Source organism: Apteryx mantelli, chromosome 5 (assembly GCF_036417845.1).
Source record: "Apteryx mantelli isolate bAptMan1 chromosome 5, bAptMan1.hap1, whole genome shotgun sequence".
Taxonomy (NCBI): domain Eukaryota; kingdom Metazoa; phylum Chordata; class Aves; order Apterygiformes; family Apterygidae; genus Apteryx; species Apteryx mantelli.
Window position 1 is genome coordinate 87,894,552 of NC_089982.1, and position 18,029 is coordinate 87,912,580.

At 65.8% G+C, this 18,029-nt stretch overlaps 1 protein-coding gene across 1 annotated transcript; it reads right to left on the minus strand.

The window, feature by feature from the left end:
• Positions 1 to 217: 217 nt before the first annotated feature.
• LOC106487392 (protein O-GlcNAcase-like) lies at positions 218 to 11,569 on the minus strand. Its single transcript, XM_067297271.1, has 15 exons — positions 11,434 to 11,569; positions 10,406 to 10,536; positions 9,785 to 9,956; positions 9,338 to 9,436; positions 8,511 to 8,795; positions 8,125 to 8,253; positions 6,843 to 7,858; positions 6,395 to 6,569; positions 6,154 to 6,210; positions 5,053 to 5,138; positions 4,746 to 4,850; positions 2,683 to 2,774; positions 2,095 to 2,287; positions 1,848 to 2,019; positions 218 to 1,493 (listed from the first exon to the last, which is right to left on the minus strand). Exons 1-15 carry the CDS (start codon positions 11,546 to 11,548, stop codon positions 1,357 to 1,359), a joined length of 2,964 nt encoding a protein of 987 aa, XP_067153372.1. The 5' UTR covers positions 11,549 to 11,569; the 3' UTR covers positions 218 to 1,356.
• Positions 11,570 to 18,029: the final 6,460 nt, after the last annotated feature.

The following is an 18,029-nucleotide window of genomic DNA, read 5'->3' on the forward strand; positions in this document are numbered from 1 at the left end:
AGGTTACGCAGGAACCAGGTATAAGGAAAGTCTGTGAGGTGGACGGACAGGGCTGGCCAGAGGGAGGGCACAGGGACGTTGGAAGGAAACACCGCTATCCCAACCCTTTCCCCAAGAGACGGACCATGGCGAGAGCCCAGAAAATGCTTTTATTGCCAAGGGCAGCACTTCTCTCAGCCCTTGGGCAGCAGAGAGCCAGAGGCTGCCTCACTGCGTCACGTGCCAGCTCCGGGGTGAGGCAGCCCAGCGTGGAGCCACGCAGCGGTGGAGAGAGCCGGAGCAGCCCAGCCTGCAGGCATCGCGCCCAAGGACTCTTGGATGCTCACTGACACAAGCGGGACCATGAAGAGCAAGGACTCCGGGTGCAGCATGACCACAAGTAATAAGTATTTATTACTCACGCTTAGATTGCAATCTCCCAGCCTAATTCGCTATAGTCAGGCACTTCATATTATGCTACACGCACCTCAGGTTCCCAACTAGGTTGCTGCCTTACAAGCTCGGATCCCTCGACGCCCCGTCGGTCACGGAGGAATCGCAGCGCGGGCGTCCCCTTCTCACCGGGGGGTGTCCCGGGTCAGGACAGCTGTCTGGGGCAGGGTCCACACCGTGCAAGGTGGCACTAATCTTTTATAGTTCCCCCCTATTTCTCTTCCCCAGTAGCAGCAGTTTAAACCAATCACAAGCCGAATTGTCTTTTTATCCAACCAGGCTCCGTTGTTCGCTCGAGTCTCTTGGTTTTACTTCTTATGACCGTATTCCCACGTAGTACTACCAAAGTTGAGGGTTCCTGCAGTGTCATCTCATTTCTTATCCCTGTATTCCCACGTAGCCCTGCAGTGTGGTGCCTCAGGCCACAGACCCCCAGGGGGCTGCCAGCTGGTGGGACGCCCCAGCGTGTCCTGCTGCGGCTGGGGCTGAGCTGGCCGCAAGGCCACCCTCGCCTGCAGGCCAGCGCAGCGGGAGCGCTCCCCAGCTCCGGAGCGCTGCGCCATGCCCAGGGACCACCACGCGCAATGCTGCCCGTGGCTCTTCCCATGGCCTGGTGGTCCGCACACAAGCCAGGGTGCTGCTGGCTCCCGGGGCAAAGGCGGGGGCTGCTCTGCAAGCAGCAGTGAAGGAAAGAGCAGAGGGTCCTGCCGCCTGAGCCTCCCCCGAGACGGCAGAAACGCCCCTCCATTGCCCAGGGACCCCGCAGCCTCGGGACACCCGCCAGGCCGTGCTCCCCGCGCACCTCCCGGTAAGTGCACCTGCCCCGCGCGGCGCCCCGCCACTCCTGCTCCCTCGGGCTGCGCAGCCGATGCCGCGTGGGGTCTGGGGCCCCGCGGCACTGCCGCCCCGTGCCCGGCGCGCCGCTCAGAGGAGCCGTCCGAGGAGGCGAGCGCCGGGGGAACCGCCCCAGGCCACCGGCAGGACGACGAAGCCCAGCTTGCCGTAGAAGCTCAGCTGCTGCCGGTCAGCAGCACCAACCTCGCAAAACACCCCCCGCGACCCTGCAAGGAGAGATGAGCAGTCAGGCCCCACGGCGCCGAGACCCCAGCACGGCGGCTGGGGCAGACCCTCCAGGACCCGTGCAGCCAGGGGGCTCAGCCTCTCCTCCGCCCGCGGGCAGTGGGCTCTGCACGATGCCCCAAGGCTCATCCGCACGTCCCCGGCGCGAGGGGGGCCGGTGCTGAGGAGCGGGGCCGGACTGTGGCGGGGGAGAGGGGCAGGGAGCCCGGTGGGGTCCCCTGCTCCGTGCCAGGCGTGGGGTGCAGTGGGGCCGGCCTGGCTCTGGGGCGGCTGGGGGAGCAGCAGGGACGGCGCTGCGCTGGACGGACCCCCCCGGCCCGGGGCGTCGCGCTCACCGTGGGCTCTGAGCGCACTCAGCAGGCAGACAGCCAGGCTGCGGCTGGCCCCCGCATCCAGGACCCGCGGGGCCGTGCCCAGCTGCACCAGCGAGGGGAAGCGCCGCAGCACGGGCAGCGGCACGGCCGGCGCCTCGGCGTGGAAGAAGAGCAGGGCTTCCCGCAGGGCATCCTGCAGGCGACAACACCGGTGAGGGAGCCGGCAGCCTCCTCCCGCCCTCCGCCCCGCTCCCGGCGCCCTGCCTACCTGTCCCAGCGCGGGGCTGCCCATGCCCAGCTCCCGGGGGTACTTGTGCCGCATGGCCGGCAGCCAGCCGCTGCCCCGCTGCTGCAGGAAGCCTTCAGCGCAGAGCGCGCCGGCCGCGTAGCCGCACAGGCCGCCCTCGTCCTCCAGCACGAACGTGTACTCGGGGCTCAGGCTCAGGAAGCTGCCCAGCAGCCTGCCAGCCGGCGCGGGCACCCTCTGAGCGGGGCACGGAGCCCGTCCCAGGGAAACCTTGGAGCCGAGAGCCTCTTCCTGCTCGCCGCTGCAGGACCCAGCACCCCAACTCCCGCCGGGCTGCCCCATCGAGACCCCCGGCCCCCATCGAGAGCCCCGCAGCCCTTGCAGCAGGTCCGTCCCCACCTCCGCTCCCATGACCAGCCCTCGCGCTAGTGCAGCGGTGGCCCCTGCCCCGTCCTGCAGGCGAGGCCACCGCGAGCAGGCACGGACACAGCTGGGACACGCGGGGACGTCAGGAGGGGCTGGGCTGGCCGCTGCCTCCCGCCGCGGCCACCGCGTCGCCTGGCTCACAGCCCGGGCTCAGCGGGGAGCCCCATGGAGGCCACATCTCACCTGTCGCCCAGGAGGTCGGGGTGAGCTGAGAGCATCTCTGCCACGCGGGCGTCACAGTCCAAACTCTCCCGGCACATTTGGTAAAGCTCTCCCTGGAAGAGCCAGACCCAGTTCAGCCCTGGCTCCGCTTGCCCTTCCCCAAGCCCTGCCCCACCGCTGCCCTTCGGCTCCCAACCCCATGGCCGTGGCCCCCTCCGAGCGCAATGCACCAGCAGCATCGCACCCTTCCTCCTCCGCAAGGAGGGACCGCGACCGGGGCTGCAGCCCCCTCCGAGCGCGATGCACCAGCAGCATCGCACCCTTCCTCCTCCACAAGGAGGGACCGCGACCGGGGCTGCAGCCCCCTCCGAGCGCGATGCACCAGCAGCATCGCACCCTTCCTCCTCCACAAGGAGGGACCGCGACCGGGGCTGCAGCCCCCTCCGAGCGCGATGCACCAGCAGCATCGCACCCTTCCTCCTCCACAAGGAGGGACCGCGACCGGGGCTGCAGCCCCCTCCGAGCGCGATGCACCAGCAGCATCGCACCCTTCCTCCTCGGCAAGGAGGGACCGCGACCGGGGCTGCAGCCCCCTCCGAGCGCGATGCACCAGCAGCATCGCACCCTTCCTCCTCCGCAAGGAGGGACCGCGACCGGGGCTGCAGCCCCCTCCGAGCACGATGCACCAGCAGCATCGCACCCTTCCTCCTCCGCAAGGAGGGACCGCGACCGGGGCTGCAGCCCCCTCCGAGCGCGATGCACCAGCAGCATTGCACCCTTCCTCCTCCGCAAGGAGGGACCGCGACCGGGGCTGCAGCCCCCTCCGAGCGCCATGCACCAGCAGCATCGCACCCTTCCTCCTCCGCAAGGAGGGACCACAACCGGGGCTGCAGCCTCCAGCACTTCCCAGCCAGAGGAAAGTTTGTGCTTCAGCTTTCTGGGGGTGCCGGCATCCAAGTGATTCACACAGCCGTTATGCAACACAACGTTGTCACGCTGAGGCTCATTGCCACAGTACAGCAACACTTTGAGACAGGAATTGCCATTCCAGTCAGGCTTCCCGGGAAACATTGCTCGGCTCCAGGCTGGAGCATGCTCAGAGCAGCCAGGACCGCAGGGACCTTAATCCTGCAACTCCAACGAGTCTGCACAGAGCATGTGCAAACCAGACCCCTCCAAAGTGCCCGCCTCGGTCGGATGCGAGTTTTCTGCTGTTCACAGGAACAGCAAAAAGAACATCCTGATAAAAGCAGTGCTTCTCCAAGGAAAGGCTGCCAGGATCATTGAGTGTGGGCAGAGCAACCTACTTCTTTACTCTGTTTGCAGAACTGGCTGAACTGCTTAGCTGATTTTTTTTTCTCAAAGTTTCACTGGAGATAGACTTTCAGCTTGTTAAAGTTTGGCCTGAAGATCTGAAATCTGACAACAAGCAATTGAAAACAAGGTCTTACAAAGGGAACTGCTGGCAGCTATAGTCTGATATTACAAGCTCAGCTCTCATGTGCTTGCAGCTCCTCCTGTGTTGTTTGCACCCGCTGCAGTTGTGCATCGCAGGGCGCTGTGTTTAGCAGGGATGTGTGTTGTGTCCATGATCCGCCGTGTTAGCATTTCCCTTAGCTGGGAGGAGCGGCAGGGTGCTGGAGCAGGGAGTTCGCCGGCATGTGGGAACTCAAGGCTCTGCTGGATTTGGCAGCATTTTAGCCTGTGTGTCCACCCCCTCCCCGCCCCCGAATCCCCCCTTTCCCTCCCCGTCCCCGAGCAGCAGAGCTGGCGAGACACCAAACACAGAGCGTGGGGGCTGCAGCCAGCAGATCGCCCGCCCCGACAGGGGCTGCTGCTTTTCCGGGGAATCACCCCGCGACCTGGCTGAGCATTTGAGGAAGGGATGGATTCGGAGACAAATCCCAACAGGCTCAGGGAACGCCCAGAGCTGAAGACAGAGGGAGGATGCAGGAGGTCGCCGTCCAGGCTCGCCCTGTCCTGCTCTTTCCCGGCATCCGTTCGCGGCCGCCACCGGCACCGCCGGGTACCGCCGCGCGGGGGGAGCTCGGGGCGGCGCGGCGGCCGCTCGGCGCGGGTCTCACCTGGTCCGCGGGCAGCAGCGGGCGCAGCAGGTACAGCCGGCTGGCCGGGAAGAGCGGAGGCGGGTGGTGGAAAAGGTCGCAGCTGTTCCCCACGGGCAGCAGCGCCTGGGAGGGAGAAGGTCCGTGGGGGAGCGGGGGGCGCTGGGGCGGCGGGACGAGGGTCCCCCGGGGGCTCCCCAAGCCCGCACGCAGCGGCCGAGGCGCGGAGGCCCCGAGCGGCGACGGCACGGTGGCAGCGGCGGCAGCACCGGCCGCGGTCCCGCTCCCGGCAGCTCCTGCGGTCCCGCGGGAAGCGGCGCGCTCTCACCTGCAGCTCCCCGCAGAGGCCCCCGCGGCGCGCCCAGGGCTCCGCGTCCCCCGCCGGCGAGAGCGGGGCGGCGATGCTCCGGCACCCTGCAGGCGGCGGAGACGGACGCTGGCGAGGTGAACGGCAGCCGGACCGCCAGCCTCCACCGCGCGGCAGCGCCGCAATCCCCGCGCGCCGGGGCGGGAGCCAGCCCCTGGCGGCAGGGCTTGCGGCGGAGGCAAAGGGGGATAAGGCACGGCTGCGCCTCCGCAAAAGGCGTGAAGGGCAAAGATGCAGCTCCCAGCGGAGGCCGCAGCCCGTCGCGGAGGCTCCCTGGCCGCCTGCTCCGCGGGGCCCACGGCAGATCCCGAGGCCACCGGGCACGTGCGCCCCGGCCCCACACGCGGCCGCTTCCCCGGGGGAGCCGGGCAAGGGGCGGCCTGGCATGTCATCGCCACGTCCCGCACCGAACCGGGAGCATCCCTCAGGATGTCGTCTGGCGACGGCTCTTGGTCTGTAAGCGCTCACGGGGCCCGCAGAGCGACCACGGGACCATGAACTGGGGGATGGGGGCTCCCAAAGTGGCGCATCCAAAGCTCAGCATCACTTGCGTGCTGCGCTTGGAAACCCCCAGGGCATCGCTGCTCCCGGCGGCATGCGCATCCCTCCTACCGGAAAGGCTAAGAGGTCCTTGGACTAAAAGGCTGAGACACCCCGTCCTAGGAAAAGGCATTCCCTCTGGATACAAGGACGGCAAGGGATGGTGACAAGCCGCCCTGCCCCCTTCCAGGCTGCCTCGCTTCACTCCCCCCATCCCCATCCGGCCTGCCCTGGCAAAGCCGAGACCGTTTGCAGTGGGGATGCTCCCGAGGCCGCAGCTGCTCGCAGGCCGCCGAACCAGCCGCCGAACCGCAACACGCTTTTCGGCGGTCGGCCGGCGGAGCAGAGCCCGGGCCCCGACCCCCTGCTGCTGTCCCCATCCCCGCGCCCAGGGCGGCCAGGGGTGCCAACCGCCGTGCCGTTCCCCCTCTTTCTGGCAGGCAGCCCGGCACCGATGCCGGCGATCCCGTGGGAGCTGGGGGCCCACAGGCGGGGGGGGGCGCGGGCCGCAGCGGTGCTCACAGCCAAAGCAGCTTCCCCAGGGGCCGGCGGGGTCGGGATCGCGGAGGAGACGGCCGTCTGCAAGGGAGGGAAGGCGGTGAGCACGGAGCGCCGCCGGCAGACTCCGCCGCTTCCTTACGGGGAGCCACGGGGGTGTCCCGGGACTGCCGCGGCGCTCGGGGTCCCTGCGCTTTACGGACGCCTGGGGAGGGCGGGATTCGTCCGGGTGAAGGTGCAATGCGGGGCCACATCAGCCACGTACCCAGCCACCGGACGAAGGCGCTGGCAGCCAGCAGCACGTTGCGGACGTCCCAGAGGTAGGGGTGGAGGTCGTAGAGCAGCGAGCGCCCCGCGCACCTGACGAAGCGGCCGTGCAGGCGGCACGTCTCGGCGCAGAGCAGCTGGAAGGTCCGGGCACGGCCGCGCCACCGCTCGCCCTGCCGCAGGCACCAGCCACGGGTGAGCGGGGACCGGCCCATGGGCACATCCGCACCGCCCCATCCCGTCCCGTCCGTACTGTCCTGTCCACGCCATCCTGTCCATGCCGCCCTGTCCATGCCGCCCCATCTGTACCGCCCCGTCTGCACCGCCCCGTCTGCACCACCCCATCCATGCCACCCTGTCCACACCGCCCTGTCCATGCTGCCCCAGCCACACCGCCCCATCCACACCTCCCCATCCGTGCCGTACCTGGTGTCACGGCGCCTTACCGAGCATGTGTCGGGCGCTGCAGCCGGGCTGCCCATGCCAGGGCAGTTGGTTTGGAGCCACTGGAAATGCTCCAGGAGACGCTGCGCCTGGGGGCCATGCTGGTAGGGGAGGTAGAAGAGCTCCACCAGCATCCGGGCCTCCGCCAGCGTCAGCGGTGCCGTGGGGCCAGGACTGGTCCCAGCACCATCGCTGAGAGGTGACATGGGGCCAGGACTGGTCCCAGTCCCATCACTGAGAGGTGCCGTGGGGCCAGGACTGGTCCCAGCACCATCGCTGAGAGGTGCCGTGGGGCCAGGACTGGTCCCAGCACCATCGCTGAGAGGTGCCGTGGGGCCAGGACTGGTCCCAGCACCATCGCTGAGAGGTGCCGTGGGGCCAGGACTGGTCCCAGCACCATCGCTGAGAGGTGACATGGGGCCAGGACTGGTCCCAGCCCCATCGCTGAGAGGTGCCGTGGGGCCAGGACTGGTCCCAGCCCCATCGCTGAGAGGTGACATGGGGCCAGGGCTGGTCCCAGCCCCATCGCTGAGCGGTGCCGTGGGGCTGCAGAGGGTCTCCAGGGCTCCTGGGCACTCGCTGTCCCCTGCCGCGTGGGGCTGAGCAGAGGAGGGCTCACAGGTGGTGCGCGGGTCCCCGTCACCCGTGGGGCTCTGCCGGCCACTGCCGGGGGTCCTGCTCCCGCGGCCCTGCTCTGGCCCCACGGTGACAGTCCCCCTGCCCTCCCCTGGTGCCGCGCTGCTGGGCTGGGAGCCGCCGGGAGGAGCTCCGTGGGGCTGGGGGTCCAGCTCGGCCTCGCGCCCTGCCGTGCCCCCCCGCCGCGGCGTCGCTCCTGCGCGGCAGCTGGCGCTGGGCTGCGCCGGGACCCTCCTTCCTGGCAGGACAGAGCAAGGGGGAGCCGCTCCAGCACCCACTCCCGAACGGCTCCGCTCCGCAAGGTGCAATGTCCCCGCAGCAATGGGGGAAAGCAGGGAGCCGACTTTGCTGCCCCTCCTTGCAGCAAACACCGCGTCGCATCATCCTCTTTCAGGCCACTAAGCACCATGCCGAGTCGCTCAGTTGCTGCTTGCCCCGTTCCTGCTCCAAAGCTGTTCCTGAACCATGTCCTCAGGGTTGTACACCCCTTCCACGCTCCCGGTGCCCAGCTCGCACGGCCTGGGCTCGTGCAATCTCCACCCTCCAGCTCTTCTCCCGGCTCTGCTCTGCTGGCCCATCCTGCTCCCCGCAGAGCCCGTCCAGCACCCTGGGGCAATGGATGTTGCATGGTGCGAGCCCATCACCCACCTGGCTCCAAGGTCTGCTGGTTTATCTCGGCCACCCAGTCCCGCAGCGCCAGCTCCAAGGCTTCCTGAGGGTCGTAGCTGCCCTCCCCTGGGCCCGGGCGGTCCCCTAGGGCTGCCGCAGTCTCCGTCCCTACGGAAAGAGCGGCCATCGGTCTGGACAGCCCCACTCTTGCTCAGCTGAGTTATCCCGTGCCACATCCAGGGAGGGCAGGTGGGGGGGACACCTGGGGAGTCGGGCGGCTCCTGGGCGAGAGACCCCCCCAGGCTGCCCCCAGGAGACCCCCCCAGGGCCACGGCAGGGATGGGCAGGGATGGGCACAGCCTGGCCCTGGGTGCACGGGCTCACTGCCGGTGCCAGGGTGCTGCATGCAGAGCCGGGGCAGGTACCTGCTTGCTCAGGGTGGGTGCAGCTCCCCAGCTCACTCCGAAACCAGCTGCCCAGTGTGTGGATGGGGATGAAGTTGGCCTGGAGCTCGCAGTTCGGGTTGAGGAGCAGTCCGTGGAGCCTGGCCACCAGGCCAGGGGCGCGTCCCGTGTAGGGGCCCAGGAAGACGCGCCTGCAGTCATAGTCGTTGGCATACAGGTTGTCCCAGATGATGGGGCAGCGCTGCAGGATGCCTTCCACCTCCTCCAGAAGCATGGCTGAGAGCTCCTGTGACACCACCTTTGGGCCTGGAGCACGGGCACAGGACACCGCGGCACAGATGTGCATGGAGCATGCAGGCAGCACGGTGCATCATGCTGGGACGTGCACGTGTTCCATGCACCTGCATGCATGCATGCACATGCACAAACATGCACGCATGCACATGCAGGGACATGCACGCACGCACACGCATGAACATGCATGCATGCACATGCAGGGACATGCACGCACGCACACGCATGAACATGCATGCATGCACATGCAGAGACATGCACGCACGCACACGCACAAACATGCATGCATGCACATGCAGGGACATGCACATGTTCGGGCACCGAGCACTGAGACAGAAGTCGAGACAAAACACAGGACCAGGACGAGAGCAGCTCCATGGCCTCCTCCTGCCGCCTGCCAGGGCTGCTCACCCTGACGCCGGGAGGCGCCTAGCGGGGCCCCTCGCTGGCTCCTCTCCCAGGAGGAGCCCGTGGCCGCGGGGCTCGTGGGCTCCGGGCCTGGCAGAGAAGCGCTGCACGGGGCAGTGTGCCGCAGAGTGGGGCAGGGTGCTCACCAGTCCAGATGATGCCGATCCCCGGGAGCAGCTCCTGGCCCAGGGTGAGCAGGTAGCAGGACTGGCTGGGGCTGGGCGAGCACAGAGAGCTGCAGTACTCTGGGGGGGGAGCGCAGAGCATCCCCTGAGGGCAGGGGCGCCGTGCTGCCGGGGGGGGGAGGAAGGGCCGGATAGGAGACGGGGAGATGTGCGGTGCAGACAGTACGGTGTGTGCAGCTGCGGAAGCACTGGCCCCTCTGCAGCCTGCTCCTGTCCCAGCCCTGAGATCTCTGGGGCTGCTGCAAAGTGCCCCTGGGAGCGTGGGGACCCCGGGGGAGCAGCGGGCTGCTGGGGCAGCAAGGTCTCGGGGCACACGTGCTGGGTGCACCCAGCTGAGGGCACCCCAGCGTGGCACGGGGTGTCCCGGCCCCGAGGACGGGACGGGGGCCGCGCCGCTGCAGGAGGTACCCGTGGGGCAGAAGAGGAAGACCGAAGGCTGGCCCAGCTCCTGGTACATCTCGTTGGCCACGGAGGCCTGTGCCTGCGCCAGGGAGGCGAAGACGTCTCTGTCCGCTCGGCACATGCGGGGATCGACGTCGTCGAAGAGCAGCGCGAAGGAGCGGCATCCGGCTGCGGCCACCTGCGGGCGCAGGCGCAGGCTGGTAGGAGCCGCGGGAGCAGAGCGGGGCCGCAGCGAGCCCGGGACGGGAGCCCAGGACTCGCCCCAGGCTGCGCGCGGGAAGCAGCTCCCGGAGGCTGCACCAGCCGGCAGCAGCCCCCAGCGCCAGCGGGCGAGCGCCGGGGCTCGGCCAGGCCCTTTTCTGCTTTTCCCGCACCGCCTGCAAGCGGTCAGGCGTCTGCGCAGCCCCGGGCTCGGCGTTACCTTGCCAGGGCAGCACGTCTGCCGCGGGGCGCCCCACGGAGCCGCCTCTCGGCGGGGGTCCCCACTTCGGTGCCCCTGGCCCGAAGCCAGCGGTGCTCGGGCTGCGCGGCCGCAGCCCCGCCGGCACCCGGTGCGCGGCGGCAGGAGGGGCTCAGCCATCGGCGTGGGCACGGGGAGCCGTGGCACGAAGGAATGGCCCACGGTACCTGCCTGAGTTTTTGCTGCAGCAGGAGCCGATCCCCACCGCTGGAAAATACCATGTCCTGGCCCGCAGAAATGGCAAAAATAAACTCCACACCGTGCTCGCGGGCGGCTTCGATGAGGGACTGCAGCTGGGCTGGGGGCAGAGCAGAGCGGCTGCTGTGAGTGCCGGGAGGCAAGGGACGAAAACGAGAGAGCCGAGAGAGTCGAGAGACACGAGTGAGCATCAGGGCCCAGGAAAGACAGAGACGGGGTCCTTGGGATGGAGGCCCCCGCAAGGGTCCGAGGACCCTGCCATGCTCCAGCATATTGCCAGAGACTGAGTCCTGGGCTCAGGCTGGCACCAGACCCCTGCGGGTCTAGTACCGGGGAGCTCCGGACACTGGGGAGGGTCGGGGGGCTCCCAGCAATAAGCAGGCTCTGGGGGGGTCCCTGAAATGGGCAGGGTCTGGGGGGTTCCCTGCAATGGGCAGGGTCTGGGGGTCCCTGCAATGGGAAGGGTCTGGGGGTCCCTGCAGTTGGCAGAATCTGGGGGGTTCCCTGCAATGCACTGGGTCTGGGGGTCCCTGCAATGGGCAGGGTCTGGGGGGCTCCCTGCAATGGGCAGGGTCTGGGGGCTCCTTGCAATGGGCAGAGTCTGGGGTCTCCTTGCAATGGGCAAGGTCAGGAGTCTCCTTGCAATGGGCAGGGTCTGGGGGGCTACCTGCAATGGGCAGGGTCTGGGGGGCTACCTGCAATGGGCAGGGTCTGGGGGGCTACCTGCAATGGGCAGGGTCTGGGGGTCTCCTTGCAATGGGCAGAGTCTGGGGGGCTACCTGCAATGGGCAGGGTCTGGGGTCTTCTTGCAATGGGCAGGGTCTGGGGGGCTACCTGCAATGGGCAGAGTCTGGGGGGCTCCTTGCAATGGGCAGGGTCCTGGTAGGAAGAGCGGTGCCAGCCAGGCCAACCACAGCGGAGGTGCAGGCTGTGCATCACCCGCACAGAGCTGGGACACCAACAGCCCACCCGTGCTGGGGCCCAGCAGAGCCGCTACCTGCCTCATGCTCCGTGTAGGGCTCTCGCCAGAGCAGCCGGTGCTTCAGCTCGTCCTTGGGCGCGTACATGTAGCAGTTGAGCCCCCAGCGTCTCAGCCTGCGCAGCAAGGGCATGGGATCACCCCGGGCACGAGACGGGCCCTTTGCGAAGAGGCATCGGGGCAGGGCTGCCAGCCCGCGACGCCAGGAGCTCCTCGGCACGCTGGGCCCTCTCCTTCCCCAGCGCTGCACTGTGTCCTGCAGGCCTCCAGCATCTGCTCACGCTGAGCCCCAGACTGCGGAGCCACTGCGGACCTCTCGCTGCCGCAGACCTGCTCACAGCGCGCCTTCGAAAAGCCCCTGTCCCGCCTGCGGGACGGCCCTGCGCGGCCTCGCCTGCAGCCCGGCTCTGCCAACAGCCCCGCGCGCCCGCTACGCCGTTCCCGAGTCATGCCTTGGTGACCTGAGCAGACCGAACTCTTCCAGTCGATCGCTCTGCCACACTTTCTGCAGTCACTGGGTCATTCTGGGGCTCTTCTGGACCCTTGCACTTTTCCGTCTCCTCTTTCTGCGAGAGCACCAGTGCCGGACGTGGTGCCGCAGCCCTGACCCCAGCCCGGGCCGGGGTCCCCCGCGGTCCGTATGTCCCTGTCCTGCCGGGTCCCCGCTCCCCCCGGTCGCGCCTGCTCCCCCTGCCCACGCACCGGCACATGGCTCCCGTGCGGCCGCGTTCGGCGGTGCCAGCGAAGGAGACCCAGGGCGCACGGTGCGGTCACGGCGGGGACAATGCACTGTGCCGGCTGCGGGACCGACCCTGCCGGCGAGGCTCGCGGAGCAGCTCCGGAGACCTGCGCCGCTGACGTTGCAGCAGGGACCGGGACTCCTCGAGGTGCAGCCCACGGCATCAGAACCAGCTCTGATCTGGCTGACACCACCCACATCCTCTCACAAGAAACCCGCGAGCTGCCGGCGTTGCTTCTACACTCGCCCCGACCGCCCTTCCGACAGGCTGAATCTGCACCGGCTCCTCTGCTGCAGCCACACGCAGTCAGCAGCTCGGCGGCCAGAGGCACGGGGTCGTCCCCCTAACGCAAGCAACGGCAGCTGGCAGTGCCCACGGGGAACCCCCAAACCTGCGGGGCCGCTCGGCCGGCCAGCGCCAACCCCACGGCTGCTCCCACCACCCAGGGTCCCTGCTCCAGCCAGCACCAACCCCACGGCTGCTCCCACCACCCAGGCTCCCTGATCCATCCAGTGCCAACCCCACGGCTGCTCCCACCACCCAGGCTCCCTGATCCATCCAGCGCCAACCCCACGGCTGCTCCCACCACCCGGAGTCCCTGCTCCAGCCAGCACCAACCCCACGGCTGCTCCCACCATCCGGAGTCCCTGCTCCAGCCAGCGCCAACCCCACGGCTGCTCCCACCACCCAGGCTCCCTGATCCATCCAGCGCCAACCCCACGGCTGCTCCCACCACCCGGAGTCCCTGCTCCAGCCAGCACCAACCCCACGGCTGCTCCCACCATCCGGAGTCCCTGCTCCAGCCAGCGCCAACCCCACGGCTGCTCCCACCACCCGGAGTCCCTGCTCCAGCCAGCACCAACCCCACGGCTGCTCCCACCACCCAGGCTCCCTGATCCAGCCAGCGCCAACCCCACGACTGCTCCCACCACCCGGAGTCCCTGCTCCAGCCAGCGCCAACCCCACGGCTGCTCCCACCACCCGGAGTCCCTGCTCCAGCCAGCGCCAACCCCACGGCTGCTCCCACCATCCGGAGTCCCTGCTCCAGCCAGCGCCAACCCCACGGCTGCTCCCACCATCCAGGGTCCCTGCTCCAGCCAGCACCAACCCCACGGCTGCTCCCACCACCCAGGGTCCCTGCTCCAGCCAGCACCAACCCCACGGCTGCTCCCACCATCCAGGGTCCCTGCTCCAGCCAGCGCCAACCCCACGGCTGCTCCCACCATCCGGAGTCCCTGCTCCAGCCAGCGCCAACCCCACGACTGCTCCCACCATCCAGGGTCCCTGCTCCAGCCAGCACCAACCCCACGGCTGCTCCCACCATCCAGGGTCCCTGCTCCAGCCAGCACCAACCCCACGGCTGCTCCCACCACCCGGAGTCCCTGCTCCAGCCAGCACCAACCCCACGGCTGCTCCCACCACCCAGGGTCCCTGATCCAGCCAGCACCAACCCCACGGCTGCTCCCACCACCCGGAGTCCCTGCTCCAGCCAGCACCAACCCCACGGCTGCTCCCACTGCCGGGGGGTCCACACAGGTGGTGTGAGACTGAGGACGCCTGTCCTGCACAGCCAAACCCCGGTAGCCCCTAAGCTGACAGGGTCACACCAACATTGGTCCACAAATGTTGAGAGTTATCAGAGCAACGCTTCTGGACTGGCAGATTTTTGCGAAATCTGCTCATCTCTTCAAAGGGAATCATGGGGCAATTCCCAGCCTGCAAGTGCTCAGGAGAAGAGAAATGCCGTGACCTAGCAGTCAGACACAGCGGGACCCAGGGATGATTTACGGGACAAGCCAAGACACAAGGGGAAAGTGCTCCAGATGCTCCGCTGCCGTTGGAGCTGAAGGAAAGCAGGTCCGGGAGAGATCAGGGCCTGGCTGTTTCAGGAGGTCAGACTACACTGTCATAAGGGCCCTTTCTGGCCTTAAAAAGTATGAATTCCTTCCAAAATCTCCTCAGCTCTCCAAGACTCACTGCAAATTAACAGGACAGGGCAGACACCTCCCTAGGCATCTCTTTTGGCTCACCTGTATGAAAGCCATCGATTTATTCATTTATTTGTATTTATCCTCCTTAGTAGATGACGGTTTACATTTTCCCATGATGAGCAGACTGGGAAGCACTTCGCATACCATACGACATAAGCGCCTCATCTTGGTTCATTTCAGAGAAGAAAGACACTGATGAACGCACCGTGCTTTTAGAATTGTGATTAACAGCTTTCCCATCCCAATCCAGCACCAGGCCATGCCATCACTAGACCTTCTCATTCCCAACACACTTTAACTTCTCATTCCCAACACACTGGACTAAAAGGGCCACCCGTGCCCATGATGGAGCGATGTGAATGTGCTGCACGAGCTTATTCTCGCAGTGGCGACAGGCCACAGCATTTGGGGGCACCCGCGGGGTGTTCCTGCGAGAGGCACGGGGCAGCCCAGGGCGCGAGGCCAGGCAGCAGCCAGTCGCTCACTGCCGGCGACGGCGGCACGCAGACACGCTGGCCGGCTGCCTGCACGTCCATGCGGATGGGTGCCGCGCCGCCCGGGGTCGGACAGCCAGCGCGACTCACAGACGGGCGACGGGCAGCTCCCCCTGCCAGGGCAGCATCCCGGGGACTGACTTGCAGCACGCTAAACACCAACACCTTCCTTCTCATGCGGGTTTGACTTCCCATTTCCAGCCCTGGACCCTCCTCCTGCTCCCTGAGAGCCCTTCCGCACACGGGCTGCTGCAGCCTGCTCCAGCCGTGCCGCAATCCAGGCAGAGGAGCTTTCCTGGTGCCTCCCGAGGTGGCCTCTCCAGGATCACACAGCCCCTGTGGTCGCCTCCAGCCCTTCCCCACTGCCGTTGCTCCTGCCACAGCTCAGGTAGCAGGATCCGACCTGTCCCCCCCGGCTCCCCGCGAGTTTGCACCCGTGCCATCGCTCAGCACCAGCGCGCGGGTGCTGCCGCCCGGCCGACCTCTCCCAGGGCTCCCTCCCCTTGGGGTGCCTGGCCCGAGCACATCTGGCCGCAGCTGGGCTACGGCAGCATCCCAGCACCATCTGCCGGGCACAAGCAGCATGGCCCGTCCTGCCCATCCACCCCACGGCCACCCATCCCCGTCCCAGGGCATGGGAGGGCTTTCCCGGCGGATCCGGGGGTGCAGGAGTGCTGCGGGAGAGGGGCTGAGCTCCAGAGCCCTGCAAGCAGTGCCCGAGGGCAGGATCAGCCCCGGGAGAAGGCTGGGCCACCCTTGGCCACCATCTCTCCAGCATCCCAAATGCTTGGCCTGCTTGAGGGATCCCACGGCCCGGAGTCTCCCACCAGCACGCTCGCCCTCGCCGCTCCGGCACCAGCACTCCCAGGAGAGGGGCTGGTGCACGCTTCTGCCTTTCGCCTTGTCAGTCTGTCAGGGGCTAGTACCTTCAGGGAGCAAAACACGGGGTACTTGCCATTGAAAGAGAAGTTTCCTCTGCTCCATAGACCATGGTCTCCCATAGAAACCTGCAAAAAGACAAGAAAAACAAGAACCAAAATGCAGTTGTCGGTAACTCCCTTAAAACAGTGTTTCTCTGTACTATTCCTAAGCTGCTGCTCTTAACCCCGAGGTCCCTCGCTGTTTACCTCCAGATACTCCAAACGTCTATTATCCCACTACGATCTCGCTGGGCCGTGGTGTTGAAGCAATTGGGTATTAGATGTCTGTACTGCCATCCTTCCTAGAAAGAGGCAGCTGGAAAAAACTGCATGAGGTAGCACTTAGCCTGGGAGGGGGAGTTTGCACAGTAAGATCCAAGTGCAGAGGAGACTGCTGAGGGCTGGCTGGGTTGAAAGCCCCTCCAGCGTGGTCTTGGGCGCACCAAAGCAGGGAGCTACGGCTCTGCCGCTCTAGCGGTTCCTGCCTGGGGACTTTCTTCATTACAGAGAGCAGCTCTGTGGTTCTTCTGGGTCATCTGTGCATCTCTCAGCGCCTGCGTAGCATCGAGCTGTGTCGAGCAGCGTCAGTGTTCCTGCATGGGTTATAAAAGCTGCTCCTCTGTCTTTAACCACTGCAGAAACTCAAACTGCACCATGACTGCACTGATGCTGCTGCCTCCTACACTCTGCCAAACCCATGCCTGAATTGCAGCAGGGCAAGTCTTCAAGGCAGCATCCCCACCCCACGGCAAGCTGCTCAGGTAAGGAACTTGCAAACACCTGGCAGGGATTTCCACGAACGCTGGGACAGCGATCGCTACCTAATACCTTACAGAGGCCTTGTCTGGCCCCCCCTGGATAGCACCAAAGCCTGCTCCCTATGCCTTGCCACAGGAGGGAGGCACCTGGGCAGCAGCCTTAAGGCTATCTGCTGGCAAGGACACTCGTTAATGAGCACCGAGGCTGGCCAGAAGGACATTGTCCTTCCAGAAGGTTCAGGTCAGCAAAACTGAATGCAGGAAATACAGATCTGGAGTCAGCAAAGTCCCTAGTGTTTCTTAGCATTTCTGCTTCTGCTGCTTGCAGGCCCGGGAGGTTGTTGGGCACCAGTGTCTGACACAGGCTTGCGGCCGCAGTGCTGCAGCAGCTGATCGTCTGCCCTGGGCGTCCTCCTGCCAGTCAGAGCAGCAGGGAATGGGGCTGTGATGGAAATGGCACATTCCATCTGCTCCTCACCCTCCTCCAACACTTGAGCCCTGTTATGCACCAAGCATGTTTCTCAGCTCTCCACCCAGGCTGGAGGAGCTTCTTTAGACACCAGTTCACCTGAGGATGATGAGGGAATAGGCAGGTAAAGGAGTCTGGAGAGCTGCAGATTTGACTGCTTCTTAAAGAGAGGTTAAGAAGAACCTGTAAGTGTTTGAGTATAGACCTGAAATTTAGTGAGGTGGGACCTTCAGCCTCACAGTCAAGTCACTGCAAGAGCTGGCAGCTGCAATTAGAAGCCTCACAGAAAATACATTATGTCTTGAACAGTGATGGCAATTAGCCAGTGGGGCAGCTTCCCAGTTTCAGATGGGCTCTGCATCATGGGCAACTTTTAATTCAGACAATGCACTTTAGCAGACGAGCGCAACGGGAGCAGAGACTCAAGTAAGTGAATGCATTTGCTGGGCTGGGCTGTGCACAAGGGCAGATCACGATGACTCTGCTAGTCTGGCAGAAAGGACCAGCTCTCAGCGCCTGGCACGAGGCCAGCATTGCCCAGGAACGAGCTTTCCCCAAAGCACTTGAGTGCACTGGAGCCGCTCTAGCTGCGAAGCGACTCCCATGCCCAGGGCCCGTTGGCAGGAGCCCACCCTGCAGCCCTCAGCACTAACCTTGGGCCATGAGGCTGCAGCCGGCTGTGCAACAGCACACACACAGTGTTTGCTGCAGATAGATCTTTTACCCGCTTGAACATTCACAAGCGTACTCCATCTGCTTTGAAAGAATGCCCACCACAGCACCGTCGTGCGCATCCTGCCAGGCCTCAGGCTACCGGGATCATGGATGCCTTTCCTTCCTCACTCTCTGGAAACCTCCTCCTCCTCCCCGGAGTGGCTCTGCTGGCAGTATCTCTGCATCCTTCTCTTTCCCAGGCCAGCTTTCCCATATCAATGATTCTCGCCTGACTCATATTTCTTTTTACTATCAACTTCCCCATTCTCCCACTTTCTGTTTGGTTTGTATTTATTTGCATGCTAGGGTGCTGCCAGGAAGGATGGAGGTGCTTTTGCCCAAGGGTGCCAGGCCTGGCCCAGCTCCAGAGGTGCTGTGCTGCAGGGATCAGGGCCAAGCCACACCAAGCCGCTCTGTGAGAGCAGGATCTTCCCAGCCAGCACCGGGAATAGCCAGGGCAGGACTGTGCTGGGACAAGGAGGCAGCAGGGGCACACACACAGACGTTGTCCCCACACCCACAGCAGAG

Coding starts and splice junctions, on each gene's coding strand:
- LOC106487392 (XM_067297271.1), bottom strand. CDS start 11,548: ATGCCCTTGCTGCGCAGGCTGAGACGCTGGGGGCTCAACTGCTACATG. Junction 9,437..9,784: donor CTTCCTCTTCTGCCCCACGG/GTACCTCCTGCA, acceptor CTCCCCCCCCAG/AGTACTGCAGCTCTCTGTGC. Junction 2,020..2,094: donor GCAGCCCCGCGCTGGGACAG/GTAGGCAGGGCG, acceptor TGTCGCCTGCAG/GATGCCCTGCGGGAAGCCCT.